General features: G+C 44.0%; 1 protein-coding gene across 1 annotated transcript in view; it reads left to right on the top strand.

The window, feature by feature from the left end:
• CC2D2A (coiled-coil and C2 domain containing 2A) overlaps nucleotides 1–26,668 on the top strand; it is a 527,307-nt gene that overhangs the window by 102,185 nt on the left and 398,454 nt on the right. The window contains exons 5-7 of the mRNA XM_078678452.1: nucleotides 1,570–1,671; nucleotides 21,601–21,696; nucleotides 23,256–23,462. Coding sequence (XP_078534578.1) covers nucleotides 1,570–1,671; nucleotides 21,601–21,696; nucleotides 23,256–23,462 — 405 coding nt within the window. The remainder of the gene's footprint in view (nucleotides 1–1,569; nucleotides 1,672–21,600; nucleotides 21,697–23,255; nucleotides 23,463–26,668) is intronic.

Genomic DNA, 26,668 nt, shown 5'->3' with positions numbered 1-26,668 from the left:
ACAAGTCCTTTACAAGTTGTAGGATGAGTTCCTCTCCTCTGTTTTCTATCTGGTTGGTCAGGCCTCTCAAGGCTTTGCGCAGGTTTGTTACTTCCGATTCCAACTCCTCCACTGTATTTTTCAGTTTCCAGCACATTTTCACAAACTAATGCTAGGTCTGTACTCAGCAAGGTGACTTCTAGTGGGATTGCATCAATTTTGTTCTCTAGCATTTGGCTCGGCCTCTCAATCACAGGTAGGATCTGAGCTTCAGTGGCGTTGTAATAAGTGATTGAAATCTTGGAGTCCACCTGATTTACACCTGATTTCCCCTGGTACTGGCTAGATATTGGCCCATTGTGGCTGCTGGGTCATTGTGGAGTGGTGTGGCTCACTGGTTAGAGGCGGCAGACCCGTAAGCAGAGAACGCCCGGCACCAGGGTTCAATTCCCGACGCGGCAGGGTCGTGGACCAGGGTCAAAACGGACTCGATAATTCTCGCCTCGGTGCCTACTCTAACCAGGGAACACACTCGGCAACTCTGGGCATTAAGCTTGCCTCATCTCTACAACGGCCCCCCACAGACGCCGGGAATGCCTGGTTTCACCTTGGAGATACCCAGAAAGGGACCATCTCACAGGGAAAACCAGGACAGGTTCCCCAGCGGTCTTCAGCGCCAGGATACTCCATGGAGTTGCAGTGTGCTTTACAAGTACACCCACATTTACATTTACATTTGTGGAAACGTTTTCTGTCACCATTTTTAGTTTGCTTTGTAGTGATGACTGTCTGATGGCCTGCTAGCTAGGTGTCTGGCGATCACCTGCTACCTGACAAGGTATAAGTAACAGTTGTCTGGTCGCTCCCTGGGAGGTGCAGGTGTAGGGGGATGGGGGAATTTGTTGATTGGAGGCTAATGAGGCTGTCACGTAGGAGTGGGTGGTCAGCAGGGACCCGCTTTGAAGGTGAGTGCCAGGGCCGGCACGAAATGCCTCGCAGTCTCTCCCTGTTTATCGCGTTCACTATGGGGAGGCAGATGAAGCCATTGTCCGAGGGGGGGGGCGGGCGGGTGCAGAGGCAAAATTATGATATCTAGCGTTCACCCACCCTTTAAGTCATCCCATGCCCTCTCAGCTGAGTTATTCAATGGTGATGTGCAGAATTTTGGGTGTCAGGAGGCACCCCGACGCACCCTAGTCCCAAGAGCAACTACACAAAGACCTCTCCCAGGCCCGGGTGGCCCTGGCATCCAGTTTCTACTTTCTTGTGGTTGCAATAGATGCAGTCCTCCTGGCTCCCAGGATGGTGCAGAGTGGAGTAGCATGTAGCCGACTTTCGTCTCGTAAGTACCAACCCCCAGGTGAAGCATGGTGGTTCCATTATTCAGAGTTCATCTGTTTTCCTGATCTCTTAGTTACAAAAAAGCTATCACAATTATGCTATATATATAAAAAGTAATCACTCAATTGATTTGGGCAGTTAAAGATACAGAAGATGTACCTTATAAAGTTGTACTGCTCAGTCATGAATGTCTCATAAATACGCATTGTATATTTATTGACTGGTGTTCATTTTTATTATGCACTGAAGTCAAAAGCAGAGTGTGCTTTGGAGCAAGAGTCAGGAAGCCAACCACCAAGGAGGATTTCAAGCATCAGAAACAGAGCAGCCACCACTAAGTTTGGCAAAGAGGTAAGATATCATGACGTTTCGTGAATGCAGTATGTGTGATAAGCTGACACACTATGTCAAACACAATGTAATTATAGTTGCTGTATTTTTTTTCAAACTATGTTTAGCCCAGATTCACCTTTTCAAAATCTGTTGCCCTTTGATGCTGGTGTAAGCATTTTATTTTGTTGATGGTGTTTTAATGTTTTTCGTTATACTGCATTTAACAATACATGTAGTGCTACTACAACATGCAATAATTTTTGCCCTTTATTCAAACAAAAAATGTATAATTCTAAAGCATACCTACATTCCTTCTGCATGGCTAATTAGGACAATTCACCAAAAGCAGTCAAATCACTTTTTAAGATTGTGTTAAATCGAGAAACACTGTAAAGTCATTCGCAACGCAAACACTTCTTGACCAGAATAAAACTCGCCATCTAAGACCTAAAACCATGAGCCATGAATCTGGGAGACGATCTCGGAAAGTCTCTGTTAGACTACCACCCTATGGAGGATGAAGAACTTTTAATGTCCAATGACACCGAGACAGATAGTTTCTCTTTGTTTCATCTTTGCTTCCATAGGTGGCAGAGGAAATATGGGTAATGTGTTGATCTGGCCTTAGGTTTTGCATGCTGGTTCCTTGGTATCATTTATACCATACACTTATTTACAATTGTATGCATTATAGACTGGATAAATATACGGTGCCTCTGTTTATACATGTGTATTTTGTTCAGTCTGGTTAAATCATAATATGTTTCAATACATGTTTTCCCAATCGAAGAAAAAGCTACAAATGCTAGATTGCTCAGAGCTAGGTACATCTCATTTGTAAATACATTGCTTGTGACCTATATCTCCCTTTTCTGCGAGGCTTTTTGTCTCATCAGTATTCATGAGTTTCGAAGCAATACACCCCAATCAAACAGAGGCATTTATTTCTAAAAGCTGTTACCATAGTGTAGCTGCACACACGGTGCTGCTAGCTAAGATCTTGTAATCTATATAATAATAAAACAAATAGCGCTGTTCCTAAGTAATGTATATCCACCTCTTTTTTTCATTACAGCATGAACTCATATATTTTGAGTCTCTGGTCAAATAAATAGTTTCATTTGTATTCACTGGTTTACATCATTTCTACCTGAAAGTATGTAGAAATATGTATAGTACGAAGTAAGGTGTAAAAGGTTTTATATTGGGCTGTTTCATAGATATAACCCATTCCATGCTGTGGGGGCGTGGCTTGCGCCTGAGAGAGATGGCTGCCTAGCGTGTCTGCCCCATGCTTCATCACTGTCCATCGAGTGCCCAACATGACCCACAAGACATTTGAAGAGACCTGTTGGGGACTGATTTCCAAGGCTGTTCCCCAGCACCGGGCAGCACTCATAATCCAGCTTTTGCCGGTCTCCGGCGTCTTTTTCTACTCGCCCTCTGGCTCTTCGACAGATTCAAGATGGCAGCCGCCATCGTACCTGGGGCACCCATGTTCAGAATGCTGTGCCCACATGATTTCTGTTGGGGTAAACTGCACCGAAGCTGGGGGGCCCCCGGCCCAAACAACTAAACCCCTGTTCTGCGGCAACACTTGGGAGCATGCTACCAGCATGCTACCAGCCCGGCGATGGCACATCATGAAGCTAACTACTCGCGCTCCTATTCCCAGTCATTTACCTGGGCACAGGGATCATAAAGCTTCATCCTGCCAGCTTCCACACAGCACATCCTCCTGGAGCGCCCCAATTGCGCTAACCCCATCAATCAAGTGCTCAAGGCTCAAATTTGATGACGTTATAAGTGACTATTTGATCTAGGATAAGCTATTGATAACATAGTAGCCCTGGTGCTGAAAATATGAACGTCTAACTTGAAGGGTGGGTCCCTATTATAGGGAATTTTACCACACTTCCTTATCCTGATGCACTTACGACGTACATAATACTTTTCAGCCCCCATGTGACCACCTCCTGCTTATCCCGGCCTGATGCTCTAGCCCAGTGCATAGACTCTCTCTGCCATACTAACCATCTTCAGCTCGTACTCCACTCAATATTCCTGAGCCGGTGTCATGCCTGCTAGGCCCTGTTCAGACCAATTCGAGCACTGTGCCATCAAAGAAGACTGGAACCGTAGAGGCAACCTATGTATTTTTGGCCTTCCGGAAAAAATGACCTTTCCTTCATGGAATTTTATAGTCTCTTGAGACTTATGAGCACCGTCGGGAAACTGCCGAGACCTCAACCCCTAGACCTCCCAGGTCTACTAGGTATGTTTATGGGTTGGGCCATTTGGCGTCACACCTATATAAATTACTAGAACCTTCTAGAAAGCACTTACTTAAGAACCTAAAAATGATTTGGCTTCCATACATATATCTTCGGCTCATTCCACTCACTTCACGGATACAACATGGAACATAATCTGGCATTCCCCTTTCACGCCGAAAACAACTCCTGCACTAGCCCAGTCTATCTATAGGCAAGATATATTGGACACCATCCAAATTAAATAAATTGGGGCTTATTTCAACAGACAGCTGTTGGCGCTGCTGTGTGAATGTTGGTTTGCTTGAGCACAGTTTCCTCTCGTGTAAAGTAGTTCAACCCCTCTGGTCCAGAATAGAACAGATGATTGAAGATATTTTTAAGGTGCCATTTATGTGTCATTTCGGACGGTGACACTATGAATTGCATCCCACCCACACGCCATTGACCTACCAGAACATCACCTACTGTTAATAGATCTGATGTTAACACGGGGTGTTAAAATGATATGATCGGAAAGGAAGCCCTCTACCAATGTCCTTTTCAATAAATGGTGGAATACATTAGCTCCACTAGAAGCGCAGATAACCTAATGTACAGGAAACCAAATAACACACCCAGCGTGAGACACCTCTGGACTTCCTTTGACATATATCTACAAAAAGCCAAGCCACCATGAACAGCTTACATCCACATAGTCCTTTAAGTTGGCCAGACTACATTTACCCAGAGAATGTGTATCTCAGATACACTCCTTCTGTGCATGCCTGGCTTGCCGTCATTAGCAGATACCCCTTCCCCATTATCCTTTCTCTATCCTTTATTTCCGCTAGCTGCGGCCTCCCCATTTTTAGGTCTCGCCTGAGCCAGCAATCATGTGCTTCTCTGCGAGGCTTATTGTAAGGACTTCCGACTTGCACAGCTTTTCCTCGTTTTTTTTTTTACTGTCAAGCATTTGATTGGCCATTGCGTAAGGCTTCCACTAAAGAAAGAATGCAAATGTCTAAAGGCTCGGGTATGTCCAGCCTTATCTTTAAATATCCCCTCCCATAACCTATGTGTCTCAGGAGCGAGAGCAGTAATTAGCGGTGCAGGAGAGGTGTCACAGTACTTGTTTTTTTTTTTCATGTTGTTGGATTCTCAGTACAAGAATGTTAGTTTCCGAAGGAAAGTTCAACAAGTCAGGCAGGTAACCCATCCCAGGGTGCAAGTTTAAACACTTTGTGAGGGTGCGCTCTGTCGCAGGCTCGCCGGTTTACACATTTCAGGGGCCAATGTCGCAGGATTGTCGGGTTTACACATTTCAGGGGTCACCCGGGCCAGGGACAGTCTGTCGGCTGGGGTGTCTAGTGACTTCGGGGGCGGGCATGCCCTACCTGGTCTCCAATTTAATATGCAGATTCCGTCATTAAGAGGCGACTGGCCAAGTCTATATTCAATTCTTGGGCTGTTGCCCTGGTTACACACGCCAGGGCTGGGTGCAGTCTACCTGCAATCCGGTCATGGTATGCACTCAAGTGGCCAGGTACCCTCTGACTGCATCCTGCTCCCCCTTACACTCTTGAGTGTTACGTGCTCTTGCGGCATCCTGGTCATGCTTACACTCTTCTGGCGAAGGTGCAGTCTTGCGACAGTCTTGTCACGCATGCACACTTCAAGGCGGTGGTCGCTTAAGCTGCATTTTAAGGGTTATGTAGTTTAAGGGCCGTTTGCCCTGTACCTCCAGCATGCTCATTTGTACACATATCGGGTCGGGGTGCGCCTCTGCCTGTATTCCGGTCATTTGTACAAACCTCAGAGTCGGGTAGCAAGCTGTCTGCCACGTGGTTATTGTTGCACAGTTCAGACTTATGCGCCCTCTGCTGGCAGCCTCGTCACCATACACGTTTGAGGCCACGGGGGCACTCTGCCAGGTCGTCATTTTAATCAGTGCGTGTGCCCCTTCCTCAGGTGAGCGCTACACACGTATGTGCTACAAACTCTTTACCTTGGAATTTCCAGGTGGCTGGTGACGAATGGTTTCTGCAGGATCCTATTGACTGCAAATTAGGCTGGGTTAATCTGAATAATATATAATGGTGAGTTTTGCCTGTATTCGGTGTTTTTAAGCAGTAGAGTGTGCCCTGCTTTTTCCTTTTTGACTTATATAGTCATACCATGTAAAAAATGTAGATTTTGAATCCAGTAGAAACCATTTGTAACTGGTCAACCGGATTTGCGAACGGATTCTACATTTTGGCTCTTTCCGTTCTGCATTAAAAGTTAAACAGGTTCCACAGGAGAAGAAACGTAACCTTGAATTGTTGGGTTGCTAACACCCTCTCGAGCGCGCTCACGCATTCCACGTCTCCACTGCTGTGATGCGCAAAAAGGAGGACATTGGTGAAAGCCGCACCGACGAGTTGTTATCCATGAGGAGCAGGGTTCGAGGTAAACACCAACCCAAACTAGCATTGGCATAGCAAATAGGTCTCACTTTTTCCGACCTTATAAGTATTTAGTTATGCAGCACAATATCCTTGGTTTTTTTTTTTTTTTTTTTTTTTTTTTTTTTTTTTCTTTTTTGGTCCTCATCTCACCTGACAAGCCTCTGCGGGTCTTATGAAGCCGCCTTCGTTACTGGTCGCCCCTACGGCTTACCGCACTCGCTTGGGTCATCCGACCAGTCCCATTGTTTTGTATGGGACCCTGGTGTAATCATAAGACCAATGATGTTACAATAATCTTAAGTCCTTGCCCCAGCTCACCAAGGGGTGCCAGATATTCAAGATTTTATCTTCCGCTCCATCGTACTCTAGTCGCGCCATAGCAAATGCAGCTTTGAGCCATTCCTCCCTTTGCGGGGGTAGGGCATCCTTCCACCTCTTACACACTTCCCTTCTTGCCAGCAGTATCAAATTCAGTAATAGGCCCCTATCTTTCTGCGAAAGGTTCTGGCTGAGTTGACCATCGTCTCCAAAAAATACCAGTTGTATATTGATCTCAATGTTGGTATTAAATATGCCCAGTAAGTTGTCCCCTACCTCAGCCCAGTATCTTGTGAGTGCTGAGCACTCATAGAAAATATGTAAGTCATTTGCTAAGGGTTCTGCGCATCTAGGGCATTTAGGAACGGGAAAAGGAGCAAACTTTGCAATTTTTGCCGGGGTGTAGTAGAGTCTATTAATAACAAAAAAGTGATTTTTCTTTAGGCAGGCAGGTTTAACTGATCTGTACAGGGTCTTCAGTGAGGGTTCATACAAAAGGTCTGCTGATGGTCCAAGTGGGGATCCTGTCCACACTGCTACAGAAGCGGGGGTCTTATGGTCTTCGGCATCTAGCAGACTGTTATACCAAATAGATATTTCCTTATTCAGTGGGCTTGTCTCTTGCAACAAGTCTTCAATCTCCCAGTTTCCGCTTATCTCCCGCTTTTCCGCCTCATACCATGATGTTAACTGTATGTATTTAAATCTTGAGAGCCCGGTGCCAATCTTAGCTCTCAGATAATCCCAGGGGAGTATCCCCCCACTGTCCAACAACTCAGACCAGATTTTGACACTGGCCCTCTTTATCGGCAGTGCCAAGCCATCCTGCAAGCAGCCCGGGGTCCCTGGGCCGTCCCATATAGGGGCATAATCAGAATAGTATCCAATGCCCCATCCATGCCTGAGCCTACACCAAGTCTCCAAAGCTGTCCTTAGAACCTTCAGACGTACCCTCTTGAAGAACCTAGGGGATCCAAATTTATACAGAAATGCTTCTCCGTTACCTCCCCCTTCTACCCGCACCATTTCACCTAATAGCCTCCCCCAAGCTGATTCCCCTGGCTTAACTAACAGCATTCGTATGCTTTTAAACTGGAACGCATCTGCATATAGTCTTACGTCTGGAAGCGCCAGCCCTCCTTTTTTTAATCTACGTCTAAGTTTTTTCCACGCTAGTCGAACCCCTTTATTGCCCCAAATGAAACTGTTGATCTTACTCTGTACTTTACTCAGGCTTTTACTTGAAAATGTCAAAGGAATTGAAGAAAAGAGGTATGACAGTTTAGGAAGGATGACCATCTTTACTAAGTTGGTTTTTCCATATATAGTCAGAGGTAGATTTTTCCATCTGCTGAATAAGCTGTCAATTTCCTTTACCACCCTTTTTAAATTTAACTCAGGGATCTTTTCAATTTCCTTCACTACATAGATCCCCAAGTATCTCATCTCTTCACTTTCTGTCCCTGTCCACTCCAAATTCCAACACATCACCTCCGTCTTGGTTTTATTTACAAGAAACCCAGAAATTGCTCCAAACTCGCGCATACGCTCTTCCACCCTTATAATAGCTGTATCCGGGTCGCTTGTATACAGAACCAGATCATCGGCGTACAGAGCTATTTTTGAGCTATAATGTTCTGATCTGAATGGATAGATTGACTCATCCAATCTAATCGTCTGTGCCAACGGCTCCATATATAAATTAAACAAAAGGGGTGAAATCGGACACCCTTGCCTCGTTCCTCTCTGAATTTTAAAACTCGCGGTGAGGAACCCGTTCAAGAGTATTCGGGCAGAAGCACCCTGATAACAATTCTGCAGGGTCTGAATAAAAATAGGACCAAAACCCATAGCCCTCAGGACCTCCCATAGGTATGCCCAGCAGACCCTATCGAACGCCTTGGCCGCATCTACTGCGATAACGGCCAAGGGTTCTGTCTTCTTGATAGCCAAATCAATGTTGCCTATAAGAAGCTGTGTTTGTTCCTGTATATGTCTACCTGCGACAAACCCTTTCTGATCTGGATGTATTAACCCAGGTATCAGTTTGGCCAATCTCCCTGCTAAGATGCCCATAAAGATCTTATAATCAGCGTTCAGCAGGGAGATTGGGCGGTAAGAGTCTGCCTTTTTTGGGTCCTTACCTGGTTTCAATATCAGAACTATTATTGCTTCTTTCCAAGTATTAGGGACCTTTCCATCCAGACCATAAATTGAGTTAAAGGTGTTTTCCAAGGGTTTGACGAGCTCCTCTTTAAGATGTTTATATATTTCACTCGGGAGCGCGTCTGATCCTGCAGCCTTTTTATTCTTAGATTTATTTATCTGAGCTATGATCTCATCTGATGTAAAGGGAGCATCTAAGTTGTTTTTACCTTCTTCTGTGAGAACTGGAAGTTGTTTGTTTCTGATAAATGACTGAATCACACCTGATCGGGGAGTCAGATCTTCCCTATACAGATCTGAGAACATGGAGAGAAGACATGTCTGTATGTCATCTATCTTATTTGAGATTTCCCCGCCGGCGTTTATTTTAAGTTCTTTTATGTCATTCCTTGTCCGGTCGGCTCTAGCTTTCCATGCTAATAAAGCACCGGCCCTCTCTCCATACTCATAATTCTGCATCTTACCAATTTCCCACTGTGCTCTACATTTAGCTTCTAGTTTCCCTCTATATTCTGATCTTGCCTCTTCTAACTTTCCCAAGATTTGAGTAAGTTGTTCCTGATCCCCATTACTAGCCCCATCCCTGTCTCTCTCCAGGCCACCTATCCTCTCTTCGATACCCTTTAATACCCTGGCTTCGATCTTGTTCTTATAACAGATGACTCCATGGAGTTTCCCTCTGAGCCAGGCTTTATAGGCGTCCCAGACAACATCTGGGGTTGTTGAGTCGGAGTTCAACACAAAAAACTCAGAGGTTGAGGCCTGTACAGCGGTAATCACATCAGGGTCCTGCAGCTTGGTCCTATTAAGGGTCCACCTTAATGCCCGTCGCAGAGTTTCCTTGAACTGATACACAATACGTAAAGGTGCATGATCGGATAGATGACCCGGAAGGACTAAAATCTCTTCTATGCTAGCTAGTGAGCCTCTATCAAGGAAGATATAATCAATCCTGGAGGAATGACGATACTTTTTGCTAAAAAAAGTAAAGCCCTTCTCATTTCCTTTTATTTCCCTCCACAGATCTACTAGATCCATATCGTGGATCATGTTAACTAACGCCCTACGTACCTTCACTGCACCTTTATAATGACTTACATTAGATCTATCTTTAAGAGGGTCAATCAAAACATTAAAATCCCCCCCTATCACATATGGTGGTGGCTCCAACATCAATCTTGATTGCAATTTATAGATATAGTCGGGGTCATCTGAGTTCGGGCCGTAGAAAGAGGCACAGACCATATCGCGATTTTCAAATGCTAAAGTAGCGATCAACCATCTACCGGAACAATCTGACTGTACTTTTTTAATATTACAGGGTGTCCCTTTTTTAATTAGTATGGCTACCCCTCTATTTTGGGCTGTTTGTGTTGATGCACCAAAGCTCTTAACCCAAGTGATTTTTGAGAAAGTTGCTATGCTCTCTTCATGGCTCAAGTGTGTCTCCTGTAGCAAGCATATTTGTGCAGTTGACAATTCTAAATGCTTGAATATAAGCCTCTGCCTCCGAGGGCATCTTAAGCCATTAACGTTCCACGAGATAAAAGTTGCCCCACTACTCCTTGAGGTCACAGTAGCCATCCTCCTCGTTTCCTACCCATGAGTGTTGACCCTTTTTTTGAGGCTAGACTTAACACATTACTTAAAAGGTTTAGATGAGGTTGATTTTTTTTTCCATTTTTTCCCACTGCTCCCCCACCACGTGCACCCTCCCTACCAACCCCCCCCTCCCCTAACCCCGTGACCTCTCTGCCCTCTCTGCCCATGAGGAACCCTCCCTGCTAATAGGCGAAGGCCTATTTAGCCATCTTCCCCCTCCATGAAGCAACTATAAGATCACAATTATTGTTTATAAAAAAAATCCCTACCTATTACACATTATTTTAGTAAAAGACCCAATTAATCTATCTAAGTCTTTATCGCTCCCTACCCCTATTTTTGGTCTCTAATCTTAGCTATGAGGGCATCCGCTTCTTCCCCAGACTTAATCAGGTGCATATGGTTATTCCACATAACTCTCAACTGTGCCGGAAACTTCAGCTGTGCCTTGGCTCCTAAACTGTTTAACACCTCTAGTCTTTTCCCCAACTCCCATTGCCTTGCAGCAGTGATATGTGAAATATCAGATCTTATATAAAATGTAAAGGGGTTAGAGCTATTGAAGTGGATGGGACCTACTTTCAATGCATTGGAGAGAATCTGTTCTTTTATAGAGTATGTCAAAAAGTTAACCAAGATTTTTCTGGGTTTCTGCTTTGTAGGATTTCTCTTGTAGGGGTCACGGTGAACTCTCTGTATATCCCGCAGCAAGTCCACCTCTGCCATATCTTTCAACACTGTCCCCCTCAGCAGAGCGATAACAAACCCCTTGATATCTGCCCCCTCCATAGATTCTGGCACATTAAGGATTCTCAAATTATTCCGACGTGAATAATTTTCCAAACGTTCAATATCTTCCTTTAGTTCTTTATTCTGTGCGTAAAGCTTTGTAACCTCTGCCTCAGTAGATCTCACTGACTCCTTTATCTTAGGAAGTTCCAGCTCCATTACTTCTGTCCTAAGAGTGACTTCATCCACCCTCTTTGTCAACTCCTCACATGAAGCCTTTATTGCTGCTTGGTTGGCCTCCGAGACATTAAATCTGTTTGCCATCTCAGCTTGATTAGTTTCAGAGACTTTAAACCTGCTTGTGATTTCTTCCTTCATGGCCAATAGAATATCTGCCAGCGAACCTGCACTTGCATCTGGTTTATTTACAAGAAGTGTAACACCCATACCTGAACTACCTGAACTATCAGTGGGGTCGAGCTGACCTTTTGATACATCTTGCGCAGTGTTCAACATATCTGCGCATCCAGCCGATGTTTGTGTGTCCTTTTGACTTTCCTCCTCTAAAGCCGAATATCGATTACTCAGGCCAATATCGGCATGTACTATTACCTCTTCTGGAGCAGTATTTATCTCTGAATTTACCTCCGGGATAGCCGGGATGGGCTTAGATAGCTGAGCGGGGTGCGTACCCTTACTATTCTGCACGGGCTGGGTACTAGAGGTAGAAGTTGTGGTTGTGGTAGTGGTGTTGGACATTACTTTGTAGTAGGATTTAAGTGAGGGGGTAACTTTTATATTTACCTCTGCCCCTTGGCCCCCTTTCTTTTTCCCCCTGCTTTTGATAGTTTTGGGGCTTAAATATTGTTCAGAGGTGTTTAGTTTAGTTTTCACCTTTCTTGCCCGCTCTTTCACTGCCAAAATAGGGGGTGAGATGCGAGGTGTATAACCAGAGTTTCCTCTAGATGCGTTAAACACTGTCCTAGCTCTTAGTGCATATCTGTTCTTTCTTTCCGGAGAATGATTTTCCTCAGTGCTACTGGCCCTTCCTAAGCTCTCTTTGGCTTTTTTGCCCTTGTCCTTGTCACAACCTCCCTCTACATCCATGCACCTTGTCGAAACACTCGTGTTGATAACAATGCTGTATAGATGGTGAGTTAATTCTTGATTTGTTATTTGGTGTTTGCTGGCCCAAATATCGCCCTCGCTGTCTTTTCTCACCCCCTCTCCCACTGCCTCCGTCACCACGTCTTTCAGAGCATTGCACACACAGCTACTTGCGGTTCTCTGATCGAATCTCCTCACAGCCTCCGTTCCGCATACACTTCTGCCTGCACCACCGCCGCCGACCCGGAACGCCAGCAATGCAGAGTCTCGCCTCCTACTCAATCTGGCTGCCTCCTCCCACAACCAACGCCGGATCCCGGATACATCGTCACAGCTCCCAGGTGAATTACAGCCGCTCTCCCTGCAGTGCCGGTTCTCAGCCACGACCTTACCGGTCTCACTCGACTGGCAGAAGCAAACATTCGGGGACATACTCAGCAACCACGGAAAAGCCCAGTGCGATAAAGCGATAAAGCCCAATGCGGACAGGCTCACTAATTGCTTATCTTTTCACACGTATATAACGTATATAACACATGGGTCAAAATTACTCATCTTATGCAGGGCGAATTAGTTGCTCCATTGATGAAGGAAGGTGACTACGGCCGCTCAGCTAGCGGCCGCCATGTTCCTCGTAGCCCCCACAATATCCTTGGTGCAACAACAACTGTTGCATGGCTAAATACTTATAAGGTCCCTAAGGGCAAGCCCTACTGACTATGCCAATGCTGGTTTCTTTCCTACTTTGACCCTGTGCATTCTGCTGGAGACATTATATTCATTGTCCCTCTGGGGTGCTCACTTGTTGAATCGTAAAATGTCAGTATTATTGTACCTCACTTTGTTTTTTATTATTAACACCGGTTTGTAGTCGCTCTTGTTTATCTGATGTTTTTGTTCAGTAACTTTAAGACTGTATATGATTACCTTGGCTTTGTGCTGCCACCTTATGTTGACATGTACAGTGTGGTCTTTATTATGCTTGAAATTTCAATTGCAAAAACAACAGTTGATGGACAGAATGCCCCAGTACAGAGATCTGGGCCTAAATCCATCGTTTTGTTTGCTTACCATGCCATTCCAGTTTAAACCCAGCCATATGCATATCAGTCTTGACCCTGTGCCCCATGGGAACAGTACAGCCCGAACTGCCAAGCCAGGTCCTCCCTGGACTGGAAACAAGCTTCCTAGGACCGGCTTCGGGCTTTCAGCCCTCCTCAGCCAGGATAGCTTGATTCCAGTGGCATGGAGAGCACAGGACTCACGTCTGAGCATACCCGTCCCACTCGGGGTGACAAATGCAAAAACAACAGTTGATGGAGAGAATGCAGAACAATGTCATACATTCACTCCAGTACAGAGATCTGGGCCTAAATCCATCATTTTTTTTCTCACCATGCCATTCCAGTTTGAACCCAGCCATATGCAGATCAGTCTTGACCCTGTGCCCCATGGGAACAGTCCAGCCCGAACTGCCAAGCCAGGTCCTCCCTGGACTGGAAACAAGCATTCTAGGACCGGTTTCGGGGTTTCAGTCCTCATCAGCCAGGATAGCTTAATTCCAGTGGCATGGAGAGCAGAAGATTCACGTCTGAGCATACCTGTCCCACTTGGGGTGACCAATGCAAAAACAACAGTTGATGGACAAAATGCAGAGCATTGGTTGAAATAAAAAATAAAGAAATCCATTCCAAACTTTTCCTGTTCATTTTACATGTTTCTGTAGCTGAACAGAATTAACATGAACAATTAGTGTTTACTCCTGTGACCTTAGTACTTCTGGCGATTGGAGACGTCATGGAGGAGTATGAGTACACTTCCCCTTCTCTCTTTTACCAGGGTTCTACAGGAATTTAGCACTAAATGTCTCATTTGAAGGTGACACCCTATGACATCACTGGAAGATTCGGGTCACATGAGCACTGCCAGAATATTAATTTTTCAGAAGGAGCTGACAAGGAGAATTTACTTAAATTCCCTCCCTGTAGCACAATGTATGTTGCTCGTAGTTAGTGTGTCACTGTCAGGGGCCTTGTGTCTTGAGAAGCAGGTGGGACAGAGTGGCATGGTAACTGTTCCTTTGTTGTAACTATTTTTAGGTCGAGCATTCAAGGCCTCTTGTACGTACTTTAGTATATACTTATATGTGCAGGGGCGGTGGGTGACATTTTAAAGTGGTGGGGCGCAAAGTGATTTGCATACAGCACGTAGCGAGCGAGCGCAGCGAGCGAGCCCGAACCCCAAAAGGGGGGTTTGGGGTGATAACCCCCCCCATGAAAATTTTGAAAAAAAAGAAGAAAAATTGTGCATTTTCAAACAAATTTGAGAAAGCAGGAAGGTTAATAAAGCAATTGTGAAAGTGCAGTTATTACATTAATAGATGGCATAACATAGGTAGCTGCTTATTCAGTATAACCACAGAGCTTCATACATTCCGTCCTATTACGCTCAGGTGCTGAATTCAGACTATAAGACTTTCATGAAAATCTCAGCTCTAAGAGTAGAAGAATTTGTTGTGGGTGATGACACAAGGAAAGATCAAATCATTGCAATTGGTGGCACTGACAGAGTGAAGTTATTCTAAGATGGACTCAGCAACCATGGATAAGGCAGCATGATGGAAGGATGGCAGCCATATCAAGATCCTGCCCTACAACATTGGTACTGACTGTTACCCCATTACCAATAAACAGTTTTTGATGTGGAGTAAATAGATTCCTTGTGTTTTCACAGCTTTAAATCAGAATATTTAGCAACTAGAATGGGATGTCAATGACCCATGACTGATGCCAAGCAAGCAACAATGGTATATGCAGAGGAGTAAAATGTATTGAACCGTTCTCAGACCATCCCCAAGGATCGCTTATAGACTAGCATCTGTCCCACCTATTAGTCATGAAAATGCACATGAGCTACCCAATTATAAAACTTTGCCCACAACCACAACAGGAGGTGCCACTGATGTTAGTAGTAAAGGCTAAATTTAAGGTGAGCATTACATAACAGACACATTTCAGACTCAGATACTGCTGGAAGGGGATCCAGTTGTCTTTTGGCTGGGAAGTCACTGGGAAAGCAATGAGGAATATATGTGTGACAGATTAATTACAAATCACTTAATCAGGATATTCCCAAAAAACTCTGAGTGAAAGCGACAAAACGGGAGAGATGAGCCTTGTAATTCAAACGCACCAGCAGAAAAGATGTGACTGGTTTCCTTGCCATCAACATACAATAAGCCTTTTTTTTAATGCACAAACTCGACCCAAAGGTATTGGAGCACTTTACATGAGCACCGGTTATGTTACACAGGGACACATTCAGGCACAGGGAGATTAAGTGATTTGCCCAGAATCACAGTCCTTTTAAACCCATAAGTAATTTAAACCGTGCCCCCAACCAAGGTCCGCAACAGATGCTGCTGCACCCGTCTCACCGCCCTAAAGCCGGCTCTGTATGTACTCCTCCAGGTGCTCGGAGGCCAATATTGGGCGATTAGCAGTGGCTTACACGCACATCAAAAATAAAAGATGTGATGGATAAAGAACAAGTTGTGTTTTACTCCCACCACACATACAGCTGAAGAAGAACTGGTCCTTCGAATAACTCTCCCTAGGTTCTCTAGGCGTGGCTGAACCCGTACACAGCGCCTGGATACCCTCGTGGGCGGCGGAGCGCTCTACAAATACACATAACCTACCCTTAAACATGAATAAAGGTGATGGGGCAGTCGACATGTGGTGTACTGTGAGAAACCACCATGTGCTGCAAACATTAATGGGTACTCGAGCCTTCAGATCAGCAAGTTAACAGCTAACACTGAAAGCCTATCAGAAGCCAGACTTGGGCCAAGACAGAAAATCAGAAAGAAAACACTGACAAACGACACCATAGGGCCAACAGTCAGGGCGTAGGCTAAAAACAAATCAATAAAAAACCAGCCCGTGAATTCACCACTATCATTTTTCAGACTATCATTTGTTTAGCGACTATTAGTCATCATCCTCAAGTTTTTTTCGGATTTCAAAAATCCTTAACACCACATACAGTACAGTTTCATAATTCATCAAAACAATTAAAACATTGTTAAAATAGCAACATGATTAAAAGCAGAAGGGAATAGCAACTACACTGCCTTTGTGAATGATACAGGCTAAACAATATTTCATTAGATAAAAACTACTCTTACAAATGTGTGTAAAGAGTTCACGACACGCAGCACCAATGTATGATAAAGTGTGTGGTTCTTTTTATTTTAAATTGGGCAATTAATATTGAAACCATCACCTGCAGGAACAGAAATCGTAGCCCCGGCCCTGTAAAAGAAGTGCTGGTGCTGGGCACCTGAAAGCACCTGCTCAAATTGAGCACTGGTGATAAAGGTATTCACACAACAGGCACATTCATCCTTGGCCTCTCTGCGAGCATCTTGAAAATGGTAGTGTGCCAATTGTGAGCTCGCATATAAAGGGGGTCACACTACTGTCAAATATGTACCCAAAGAAAGGAAACGAGGATGCAGTGCTCACGGGTGAGTGGAGGGGCATGTTCTGTGCGCATGGGACATGGAAAGGTAGAGGAAATGAAAGGAATTATGCACAAAAAGGAGAGAATGGAAACTGTTGGAGAGGAGAACGACTGCTTGAGAGGCATGCAGGTGCAAGATTCCAGGAATACATGGGGAGGAACATGGGAGCATGTTTCAAAGAGAGAAAGAGTGCAGAGGAAAATGGTGTGAAAAAGAAAGCGAGAGAGAGTGAGACACACTGAAGACCTTACCACATACACAGAGCTTAGTTATTTAATTCAAAGTGCTTCACTCCTTTCAGAGAACCCCACAGCTTTCACACCAATAAAAGTCACTTTCATTTTCAGTTGTTTGTTGCTTAGCGTGAATTAATTTGACAAGAAATGTGGTCATTTTTTTTGTTTTCTAATAAAGGTGCCAGGAAGCCCCTCTGTGCTCCATGTAACGATACATAAATGAAATAAAACAATTGTGTTTGATAATAAACCTTATCACAAAATTTGAATAAATACCCTGTTGCCGGTCAGTTTAAAATCATTTAATCCATCTTAATCAAAGGCCCATTGAGAAAAAAACTTGACTTTGAAACAAATAAGTGAATCAGAGCTATTGCGGACCAACAATCTGCCGAACTAAACAACTGAATTTCCAGCGTCTTTTAGAGAGGGACAGACAGAGGGACGAATATAGGGTGGCAACAAACATTACCCGGGGCTTCACTGGTACCCACTACCCAGTAAACAAAGGGGTCAAAGGTTTACATACTTTAGTACAACACACGCACTGCAGTAAAAAACGAAAGGATGTTTAAACATTTAGGGGGTACAATTAAAAAGACCTTTGATTATAGCTGCAGTGACACCTTGCACTTTCAAAACGTGCAGTTCACAATTGATATTGTAACAAGTCACCGCAGCATATACTGTTCCCCTGCACTGGGGCGTGAATGAGCTTCTGGAGTTCAGTGCCCCTTTGCCTGACAAAAGCCTGCCCCTTACTCCATCCAGCTCAGAGCCGAAGATGAAATAAAACCCACACACCACGTGCACACACACACACACACACACACAACACCCTGCGAGCACCCAGAGCTTTAAGCAAACGTGCTAATAAAAATAGACACAACTGAATTGGACCTACCAAAAGAATAGCGAAGTGTTCTCACTCGCTGACTTTTCTTGTTTCCCAGAATAAAGTGGAGCCACGTGAGAGACTGAGTTCAGGCTCCCTTCTCCGTTTAAGTGGCTGCAAAAGAAATAGTAAGAGGGAAATAGTGCGGTGTTTTCCTCGAACAGAATGGGCCATAATAGATTCGAGAGACTCAAAAGACCCACTCTACTCCACTAAATACTGCAATCGCACAGTCTACGTTGCTGGCAGGAATTGATTTGAAAATAAAGTTACCTTAGATTAGAGGAGTGAGTCCCAGATCATAGTTCCCATACTTTTTTACGCACATCAACTCTGTAGAACTGCGCTGCAAGGACAAAACCATCCGTGCTGACAGGATGCTCCCTCTCACTGCTGCTGTGAGCGCGCTTCCGACTCCAGCAGAGGCACGGAAAAGGGCTGGGATTAGGCGAGGTGTGGAGAAGGGTGGTCGGGAAGGTGTCAGTAGGCCTGGTATTTTTATTTAATATGTTGATTTGAGCAGTCACCTCGGGGTTTTCAGTGGCTTCATAGACATCTCGAGTTTCGCTCTCCTTGCCTCTTTCATGACATTCAGAAACCCCGCAGTGAAAAACGTCTCTGTTATTCACCGTTACAATAACCACTTGTGCCAATCTGCGCGTTAATACCATGGCACCGATACCAAGCAAAGTATGGCCGGATGTGGTTTCAGATGGCTGCCTCTCATTGAATGCACCATGGTACCTAAACAACCTCTAGCCCATCACCTGCTCTTAGCTCGAGGCACTCAGCACCGACCTTGGAGAGAGTGAACATTCCGGCAACTCCGGGGCACAGCATTGGAATTATCAGCGCCGAGTCAGACACGAAATACCCATAGCTGCCAAGGTTTCAGAATGCTTATGTGTGACATTTTCATCATTTCAGTGTATTTATGAGTGACATTCAACGAATATGAGTGACACTTTCTCACAAGCAAAATCAAGCAATGAAGATGAAGGTGAGGGAAACATAAATATCAGAAATTACTCATTTGAGCAACGAGAAATACTAAGAATATCTTAAAACAGCGCAAAGCGCCAGAAACAGAAGTGCACTAACCTAGTGCCAGGTTTATTTTGGCTCAAGATCATGAGGCACTAAAAGTGAAAGTAAATTAAATAAGGATTTGAGAAGGTACTATTAGCACTTACTAGTCTGTAGTGAGCAGCACCTGACTGGACAGACAATAAACCAATCAAATACTGCAGTGAGTGTTTAATTCTTATGACCAGCATAGGTGGCAAGTTTTCAGACTGCTTATGCGTGACATTCTTGTGCTTTCAGTGTGTGTATGAGTGACTTTCTACTGCCAAACGAGTGACTCTTCCTGCAAGTAAATTAAAGCAGTAACTCATATTTTTGTGCTCGTCTGTGAAGTTTTGATTAATATGCAAGATAAAAAGCCAGCTTCAGTAGTTATCCAGTGAAACCAGCCAAGGCCATGCAAATGGAAAACCTAGCAGTACGAGCAACTCCTCAACGTGTCCCAGATGGCAAATTCATTAAGATATAACGAAGGCAAGCATGTGTTCCAACATTTGCTGCAACTGAATTAGCCTTCCCGTAAAATGCCCCTAGGTTACATAGTTTAATCACCAGAAAGACCCAGAAATTTGTTGCACCTTAAAAAAAACTAAAGGGTCCGTTCTGCTGACAACAAAACTGTCCACCCAAACTACCAGCTGAGATGCGCCCCCGCAGATCTCAGCTGCTATTATCAATCAATACAGACAGTGGAGTATCAGCTGAGCCAAGCCCGCCGGGGCGCCACCACCGTCTGAGGTGAGCAGTGAACCACAGGCTGAGGCTCGTGCTGTAAATCATTATCAATCATAAGTAAATATACAACAAGCACACAGACCTGAGTGAGGCAAGCTGGCCGGTACAGAATCTTGCAGCACGCTGGCACACCAGGGTGTGACATTCGGGTCAACTTAATGTGCTGCAGCCTCTGGGATAGCTCTGGTCACCAAGTGAATGAATGTTCGCAGAAGAGGCTGGCACTGTGGCACCAATTAAACTGGCGTACTGGGCGCAGGCAGCGGTCTGGGCACTCGGCTGCAACAAAATATGAAACATAACTGCCGCCCGATTATCTGCCTACAGGCTGTCACAGTAATCGAACACAAGAAATGGGTGATTATCGGCTACATGACGACATGCCACGTGAATGCTGCCGGCCCAAAGAAGTCTCAGCAACAGTATTATGCGAGGTATTACTGAACTGTTTGATGTATGCTGCCAGCGCAGCTCAGACCCAGGATAGCGCGAGCCTCGGTGAGTCTGCAGACCAGTGACCGAAGTCTGTCCTGGGCGGCCGATGCTAGATCGGTCACCGGCTCCGTGACCTGAGGCTTGGCAATAATTATATTTCACATCAATCACATGGCGATTTTTGACGGCCCACCACATGTTGCTGCAGTCACGCCGCTCTGATGCGCTCCACATCCTGTTAGCTCCTCAGCTTGCGGCTGCCACGTCACAACAAAACCAGCCAATTCCAAATACCCCACACGCGCGGCATCCAATGATGGAAGCTGCGGGGCTGACAAGCCAATCCTGGCACTGCCTGCAGAGTCAGGATTGGCTAGAGGGGCATTTTTGCTGCTCGCCCTGTCGCCCTTTGTGAACCCGGGCTGTGGCAGGCGAACAGCACCCCTGGGTCCCGATGGGGACCTTACAGTGCGCATGCTTGAGGAAGTATCCCACTTTCCCAAGCATGCGCACTGTAAATTCCCCATCGGGATTGCACAACTATCGGGATTGCGCAACTGCAGCAGGCCACCTGGCGGCTGATTGTTGCAATGAATGTATTGCAATGCATTTATTTTATTTAAGGATTGCGGCCGGCGGCAGCGATGCGGGTCCATGTGGTGGCTGGGGGGGCTACGCCCCTACGCCCCAATGGACGCACCGCTGCTGTATATGTGTATGTACTTTGTGGGCTCTGGAGATCAGCCCTAGGACATGTCTGCTTCAGGACTTTTTTTTCTATTCAACTGCCTCTATTTAACTGTCTTCACAGAAAACAGCAAGTAGAGGTCAGTAAAATACCAGAATTGCTGTCTGCTTGTTCAACTGCCTCTATTTAACTGTCTTGCTGGAAAACGACCAGTAGAGGTCAGTAAAATACCAGAATCAGAGTGTCTTTCTTTTTTTAAATATTTCTGGCAACTGCCTCTATATAACTTTCTTGATAGAAAACGACACTCAGAGGTCAGTAAAATACCAGAATCACTTTATCATTCTCTAGATTCCAGTCCATAGAAATTGTCTTAGACGAGCACCTGTAGACAATAATATTTTTTTCCAATCCTGTATTTTCAGTGATATGACCACCTAAGGCCCTGATTTTATATTAAAAACAGAGCTTTGGACTATACAATTTCCAACTGAAAGTCAATATTTCTATCCATGTGTTCCCATACCTGGCGTATCATGCAGTTTTGTGCTTACTTTCCCTCCATGTTAAAGAACAATAGATGTTTCAGCGCCCAGGCTAATGTGCTGCATAGCTAAATACATATAAGGTCCCAAAGGTTAGACCGATTGCATTGCAAATGCTTGTTTATCTTTTATTTGTTATTTTGCATCTCATGTGTTTGGATTTTTTATTTAACAGCAAGATGTAGATGATCTGCAGGAAACGCAAGATATTGAGACGAAACACAGAGTGAAATTTGCGGACGCCATCAAGAGAATCCAAGAAAAACCCCAAGTAAGAATTTTATGTAACAAATATTTCATGTAGATATTGTTAGTGTGAAAGTAAATAATGTTACTATATTGACCAGAATAAAATAGTGGATTCTATTCCTTGAATTGGTGGAACCTCCATACTATCTGTGTTGTTGCTGCTCAAATGTCATGTTTCACGTGCCCCTCTACTGTTTAAAAGTATTTTTCTTGAAGAACAATTTACATCACAAGGCCGTTTTGGATTTTGGAACGCCATTTCGCTGCTGGTCAAGGGATACTGTGGACAAGCGATTTCCTTTTGAGAATTTTGAAGAGATATTTGTATTTGCGTTTTCTATTTTTCTTTATCGGTTTCCATCACTGCCAGGCAATATATATATATATATATATATATATATATATATATATATATATATATATATATATATATATATATATTATATATATTGCAGTTTCCATGCAAATTCCTTGAAAAGCCATGGGATTTCAAAATTAGGAACGTAATCCTATAGCACAGAAAGCTCAGTGGCTGAGAATCCTTCTCAGGGGGGGATGGTATCTCCTGTGCAAATGCATTTTTTTCCTGTATGAGGAAAATATTTTAAAGTAATCCCGTCTCCCACACCACATCAAAATTAGGGAGTAATCCATTTGCCCTCCCACCATGGACAGTGATTTACATCAGCCCTGGGCTGGAGCATAATCACGACCCGTATCTGAAAAGGCAAATATTCGCAGTTTGTGAATGTTCACAAATTTACTTTTTGTGCTCATGCACATCCAAGTCTTACCATACCTTGGAATTACGTAGAATGCCCTAAATCACAGCCTGCGCAAATAGGGTGTTCGCCTGCCAGAAATCTCTTTGTGATTTCCTGTTGGGTGTAAATAAGGTAACTTTGATCATAAAGATCCATTTCCAACCGAATTTACCTTTGGGAACTAAACTCAACAATTTTAGATGGGGCAGGATGTGAAATTGAAAAGATCGTAAAAATCAAACATGATGTTTTCTTCTATTTGAAAAAGGGTAGAAAAATATGTCAATTTGCGTACCCAGTTCATTAGAAATTGCAGTCTTAGCCAATTATTTTTAGGAAATAGTATTTTAAAATATATTGCTTTCCTTTATATTGATTTCAGACGGTACCAATTGATAACCCACTCCAAATAACTGCTGATGAAAGGTTTTAGCTTACTCTATTGATCATAAATCCGTTGCATATGTTTTAAGTACTTTTAAGAAAATTGTGCTGAAAAAGGCACCCCTTGGCACCAATCATTTCACCACCTTCAACAGCTGTCCCTGATGATAGTTAGGATGTTTAACTATCTGACTATGTGATCTTCAAAGTTTAAACATTCACCTGATTACTGTTTTTGGGCTCTTGTTTTGAGGTGTCATATGATCACCATCTCCACTTACACTGCATGCTTTAGGCTACTTTCAGTAATATACCCATGAGAGTGGTTTGTTTACATTAAAAATGTTAAACCTTTATAGTCACATGGACTGTTTAAGACATTCCCTGTGTCCTATTGCTTCTCTCACGGTTTCCAATTTCTGCATGATTTCAGACCGGAGCACCTGCTAACGATGATGCCTATAATTTCTTCACTTTCGACTTTGCACCTGATCCGGAAAACATACAGGCTGATGTGAAGAAAAAGAGAAAGGATGGATCAGACCAAGAAGATGAGGAAGAGGAATCTGCTGTAGCTCCTGAGCAGGAGGAGGAATCTGCTGTTAGCCCCCAGCAAGAACAAGAGGAGGAGGGTGGAATGGTAGGAAATTATACACATCGACAGGCTTCATTCATGTATGAAAAGTACTCTTTTTGCTTATATTAGCAGAACTCATGTTGCTTTCTTTTAAAATTGAACCTTAGTTTGTCATGCATTTGTTTAAAAATTTAACAAACATTCAACATAACAAAGCTACATAGCACAATTTTCGTTTTTGACATGTACGCTGGATGTTAAAATGCATGTATACTCAGTTTGAAAGTGAATAGTAGTACTTTAATGCACCCCGAAGATGTGAAGACCTAAACATTTTAATCTAAATGACATTTACTTAAAGTTGTTATGAGACTGTCTCTTTATACTGATAATGATTTACATCTGTTGCTGCCTCTTTCTTTATTATTGAATATTAACTGGTTTTAATACAAATACTTTCAAATCCTCCTTCAAAGTCCTGGAGTTCTTCTATCGCTGAACGATTTAAAGCATTTCAGGCTATAATCGCCTCCAGAGGAGAAAAGAGTAGGGAGATTGAATAAAGCAGAAAGTTTGGAGCTAGGAATGGAGTGGGAAGATTGAAAGTTCAGGCAAATGGAAACCTCATGAAGTGAATGAATGGAGAGTCTCTATGTAGCATCAAACAAACAAAAGATCTCAGCACTGCTATTTTTCACAGCATCTGCATTCCTGTTCTCTTTTTCAAACTACTTAATTGAAGGGAAGAGTAATTCACGTAATAATGTAGGATAAGATACTGGCATGAAGAGTCTCACAGAGATGGTCAAGCATAGTGTTAATGTCAAGTATTCTGGCAACCACGTCAGAAATAAAGGATCGATGGAATTAGCTGCTTCACCTTAACAATAAGTGAGATCCTGCCAACCATAAAGTACTTTTTGTTTTGAATCTGCAACACTCCACAGCTTGTTTCCCAATTTCATAGACATATCCAGTCATCATCATAGTATATAATCAATACAAAAAACATTATACAATTATCATCGAATACTATACAAAAAAGCATAACTCACACTGCCTACTTCAAAAACTGATGTACAGTCACACATATACTAAATAAGGTCCAGGTTCTAAAAAGAGCCTACATGGTGAAGGATAATTGATATCTCTATTGATATATATATATATATATATTTTTGTAGTACTTTATTCGATAAAAAAACATTTATCATAAAAGTAAAAACCAATTTCAAGTACCAACAACCCTTAAAATTCATGCAAAGCAGGATACAGATTGTATGTGCATTAGAAACATATACACAGTTAAAAATGGGTGAAACAGTAAAACCATTAAAAATAGAATAGCAGTATAGTCAGACGCAGTTAACCTGAGATATCATTTAGCACCCTCAATTGAAATCATCTTTAGCTGCTTAGATCTCATCTGCCACGCTCTTCCCAAATATTTCGCGACCCCACGCACCAAAGCCAATGATGAAACATCTGTTGTAAGAATGCGCAGGGCGTTAAGGTGCTGTCTGAAGCCAAGCTCTCTACAAATTGGCCTAAGCCACCGTCTTCTTACACCCCTATAGGCTCTACAAGCGAATATAAAATGTGCTAAAGACTCTTTGGGGCATGGGCAACATGGACATGAGGTATGGTCAGGGAGGGAAGGTCTCCACTTTCCAGTAAATGAATTTAATGGTAGGCTTCCATATCTGAATTTGAGAAAAAGTGTTCTGTCGCCAGGTGATTGGATGAAATCCAGAAATGGTTTGAACTTTTTGGCAGACTTATTGTTCAGAAATTGATCGGTCAAAGGTCCCCACATATGTCCCTCTAGTTCCTCCTTCAGAACTCTGTCTCAATACAATTTCTTAACAACACTTTTTGGTGGGGGGGACTGAGTCGGCCAAAGCTCACCCAATCCTAACCACATGACCAACTCCTTCAGCTTGCTCAGCCATCGAATCTTGGCACAGCCGCCCAAGCTGATGAGTTCATCAAATGCTGCAGCGTAATTAACTAGATCCGTTGATCTTCGCAAGCGCAGCCAGAACAATAAAGGGCGCAGGCGGACTATATCCTTGATTCAGCGTCTGCCCAAATCAAGGAAAAGTGGTTTTAAAGGAGTTGAGGCTGGGAGCGAGACCAAATCTCGAAAAAACTTGTTCTCTGCCCTAACCAGTTCCGGGATGTCCTCAAACCCCCAAAGTTCGGAGCCATAAACTGCTGAAGCTAACGCCTTCCCTTCATAGACTGCCAGGGCCGGGGCTATAGGTCTGCTGGTCGAGCCTCGATGGTGTCGTGCAATAGCTCCTGCCACTCTCTTGAGGTTCAAGAGCATTTTCGAGAAATGGGAGTTCCAGGTAATTTTATTATTAATTCTTATGCCCAAATAGTCGAAAGCCTCGACAACCTCCAGAGGCGCCCTGTTAAGTGAGATGTTTAACCTTTTTACTTTTTTGGATGAGGACAGTGCCATCAGCTTTGTTTTGGAGGTGTTGATGGTTAGGCCACGCTCTACACAAAACAAGCTGAATTTGTCCAGGAGTTTCTGGAGTCCCATTGGTGTCTTTGAAATCAGGAGGGTATCGTCTGCGAAGAGAAGGGTGGGTGTTTTTTTTCCCGCCAGGACTGGGGCATCGGCCGGGTCCTCCCTCAAATAGTCCACCACCCCATTTACAAAGAGGGAGAACAGGGTCGGCGCCATCACACAGCCCTGGCGCACCCCTCTATTCACAGTCACCCTCTCTGTCAGATCTCACTGGCTCCCCCATCTAAACCTGGCATAATTGCCCTTGTGAAGTCTCTTTATTAATTCCAGGAGGTAGATCAGGAAACCCATGTCGTGCAGCACTTGCCATAGTTGTTGCGGGGCACCAGATCAAATGCGGTTTTCAGGTCGATAAAAGCCAGGTAAAGGGAACCCCTCCTGATGGGCACAGATTTCCAGAAAACCGCAAAGAATCTGAAAACCTGGACCATCGTACCCACCCCCTGCCTAAAACCTGCCTGGAAGTGTGACAGAATACTTCCTTCCTCCAGCCATTCTCCCATTCTGGAGACAATGACCCTGCCAACTACCTTCTGCACCACGTTGATTAAACTAATCGGTCTGTAGTTGGCAGGGTCCTCTCTATCCCCCTTCTTATATATTGTCACCACCTCGGCCATCTGCCACGACTCCGGGACAACCTGGCCCTGGGCAATTAGGTTCAACAAGACACTTATGTATGCAGCCCAGGTCACTGGGTCGTGTAAGAGTAGGTCACCAGGCAGGC

This window comes from Lissotriton helveticus, chromosome 2_2 (genome assembly GCF_964261635.1).
Source record: "Lissotriton helveticus chromosome 2_2, aLisHel1.1, whole genome shotgun sequence".
NCBI lineage: Eukaryota > Metazoa > Chordata > Amphibia > Caudata > Salamandridae > Lissotriton > Lissotriton helveticus.
Note: the sequence above shows the minus strand (reverse complement) of the source record. Positions and strands in the feature narration are given on the sequence as shown.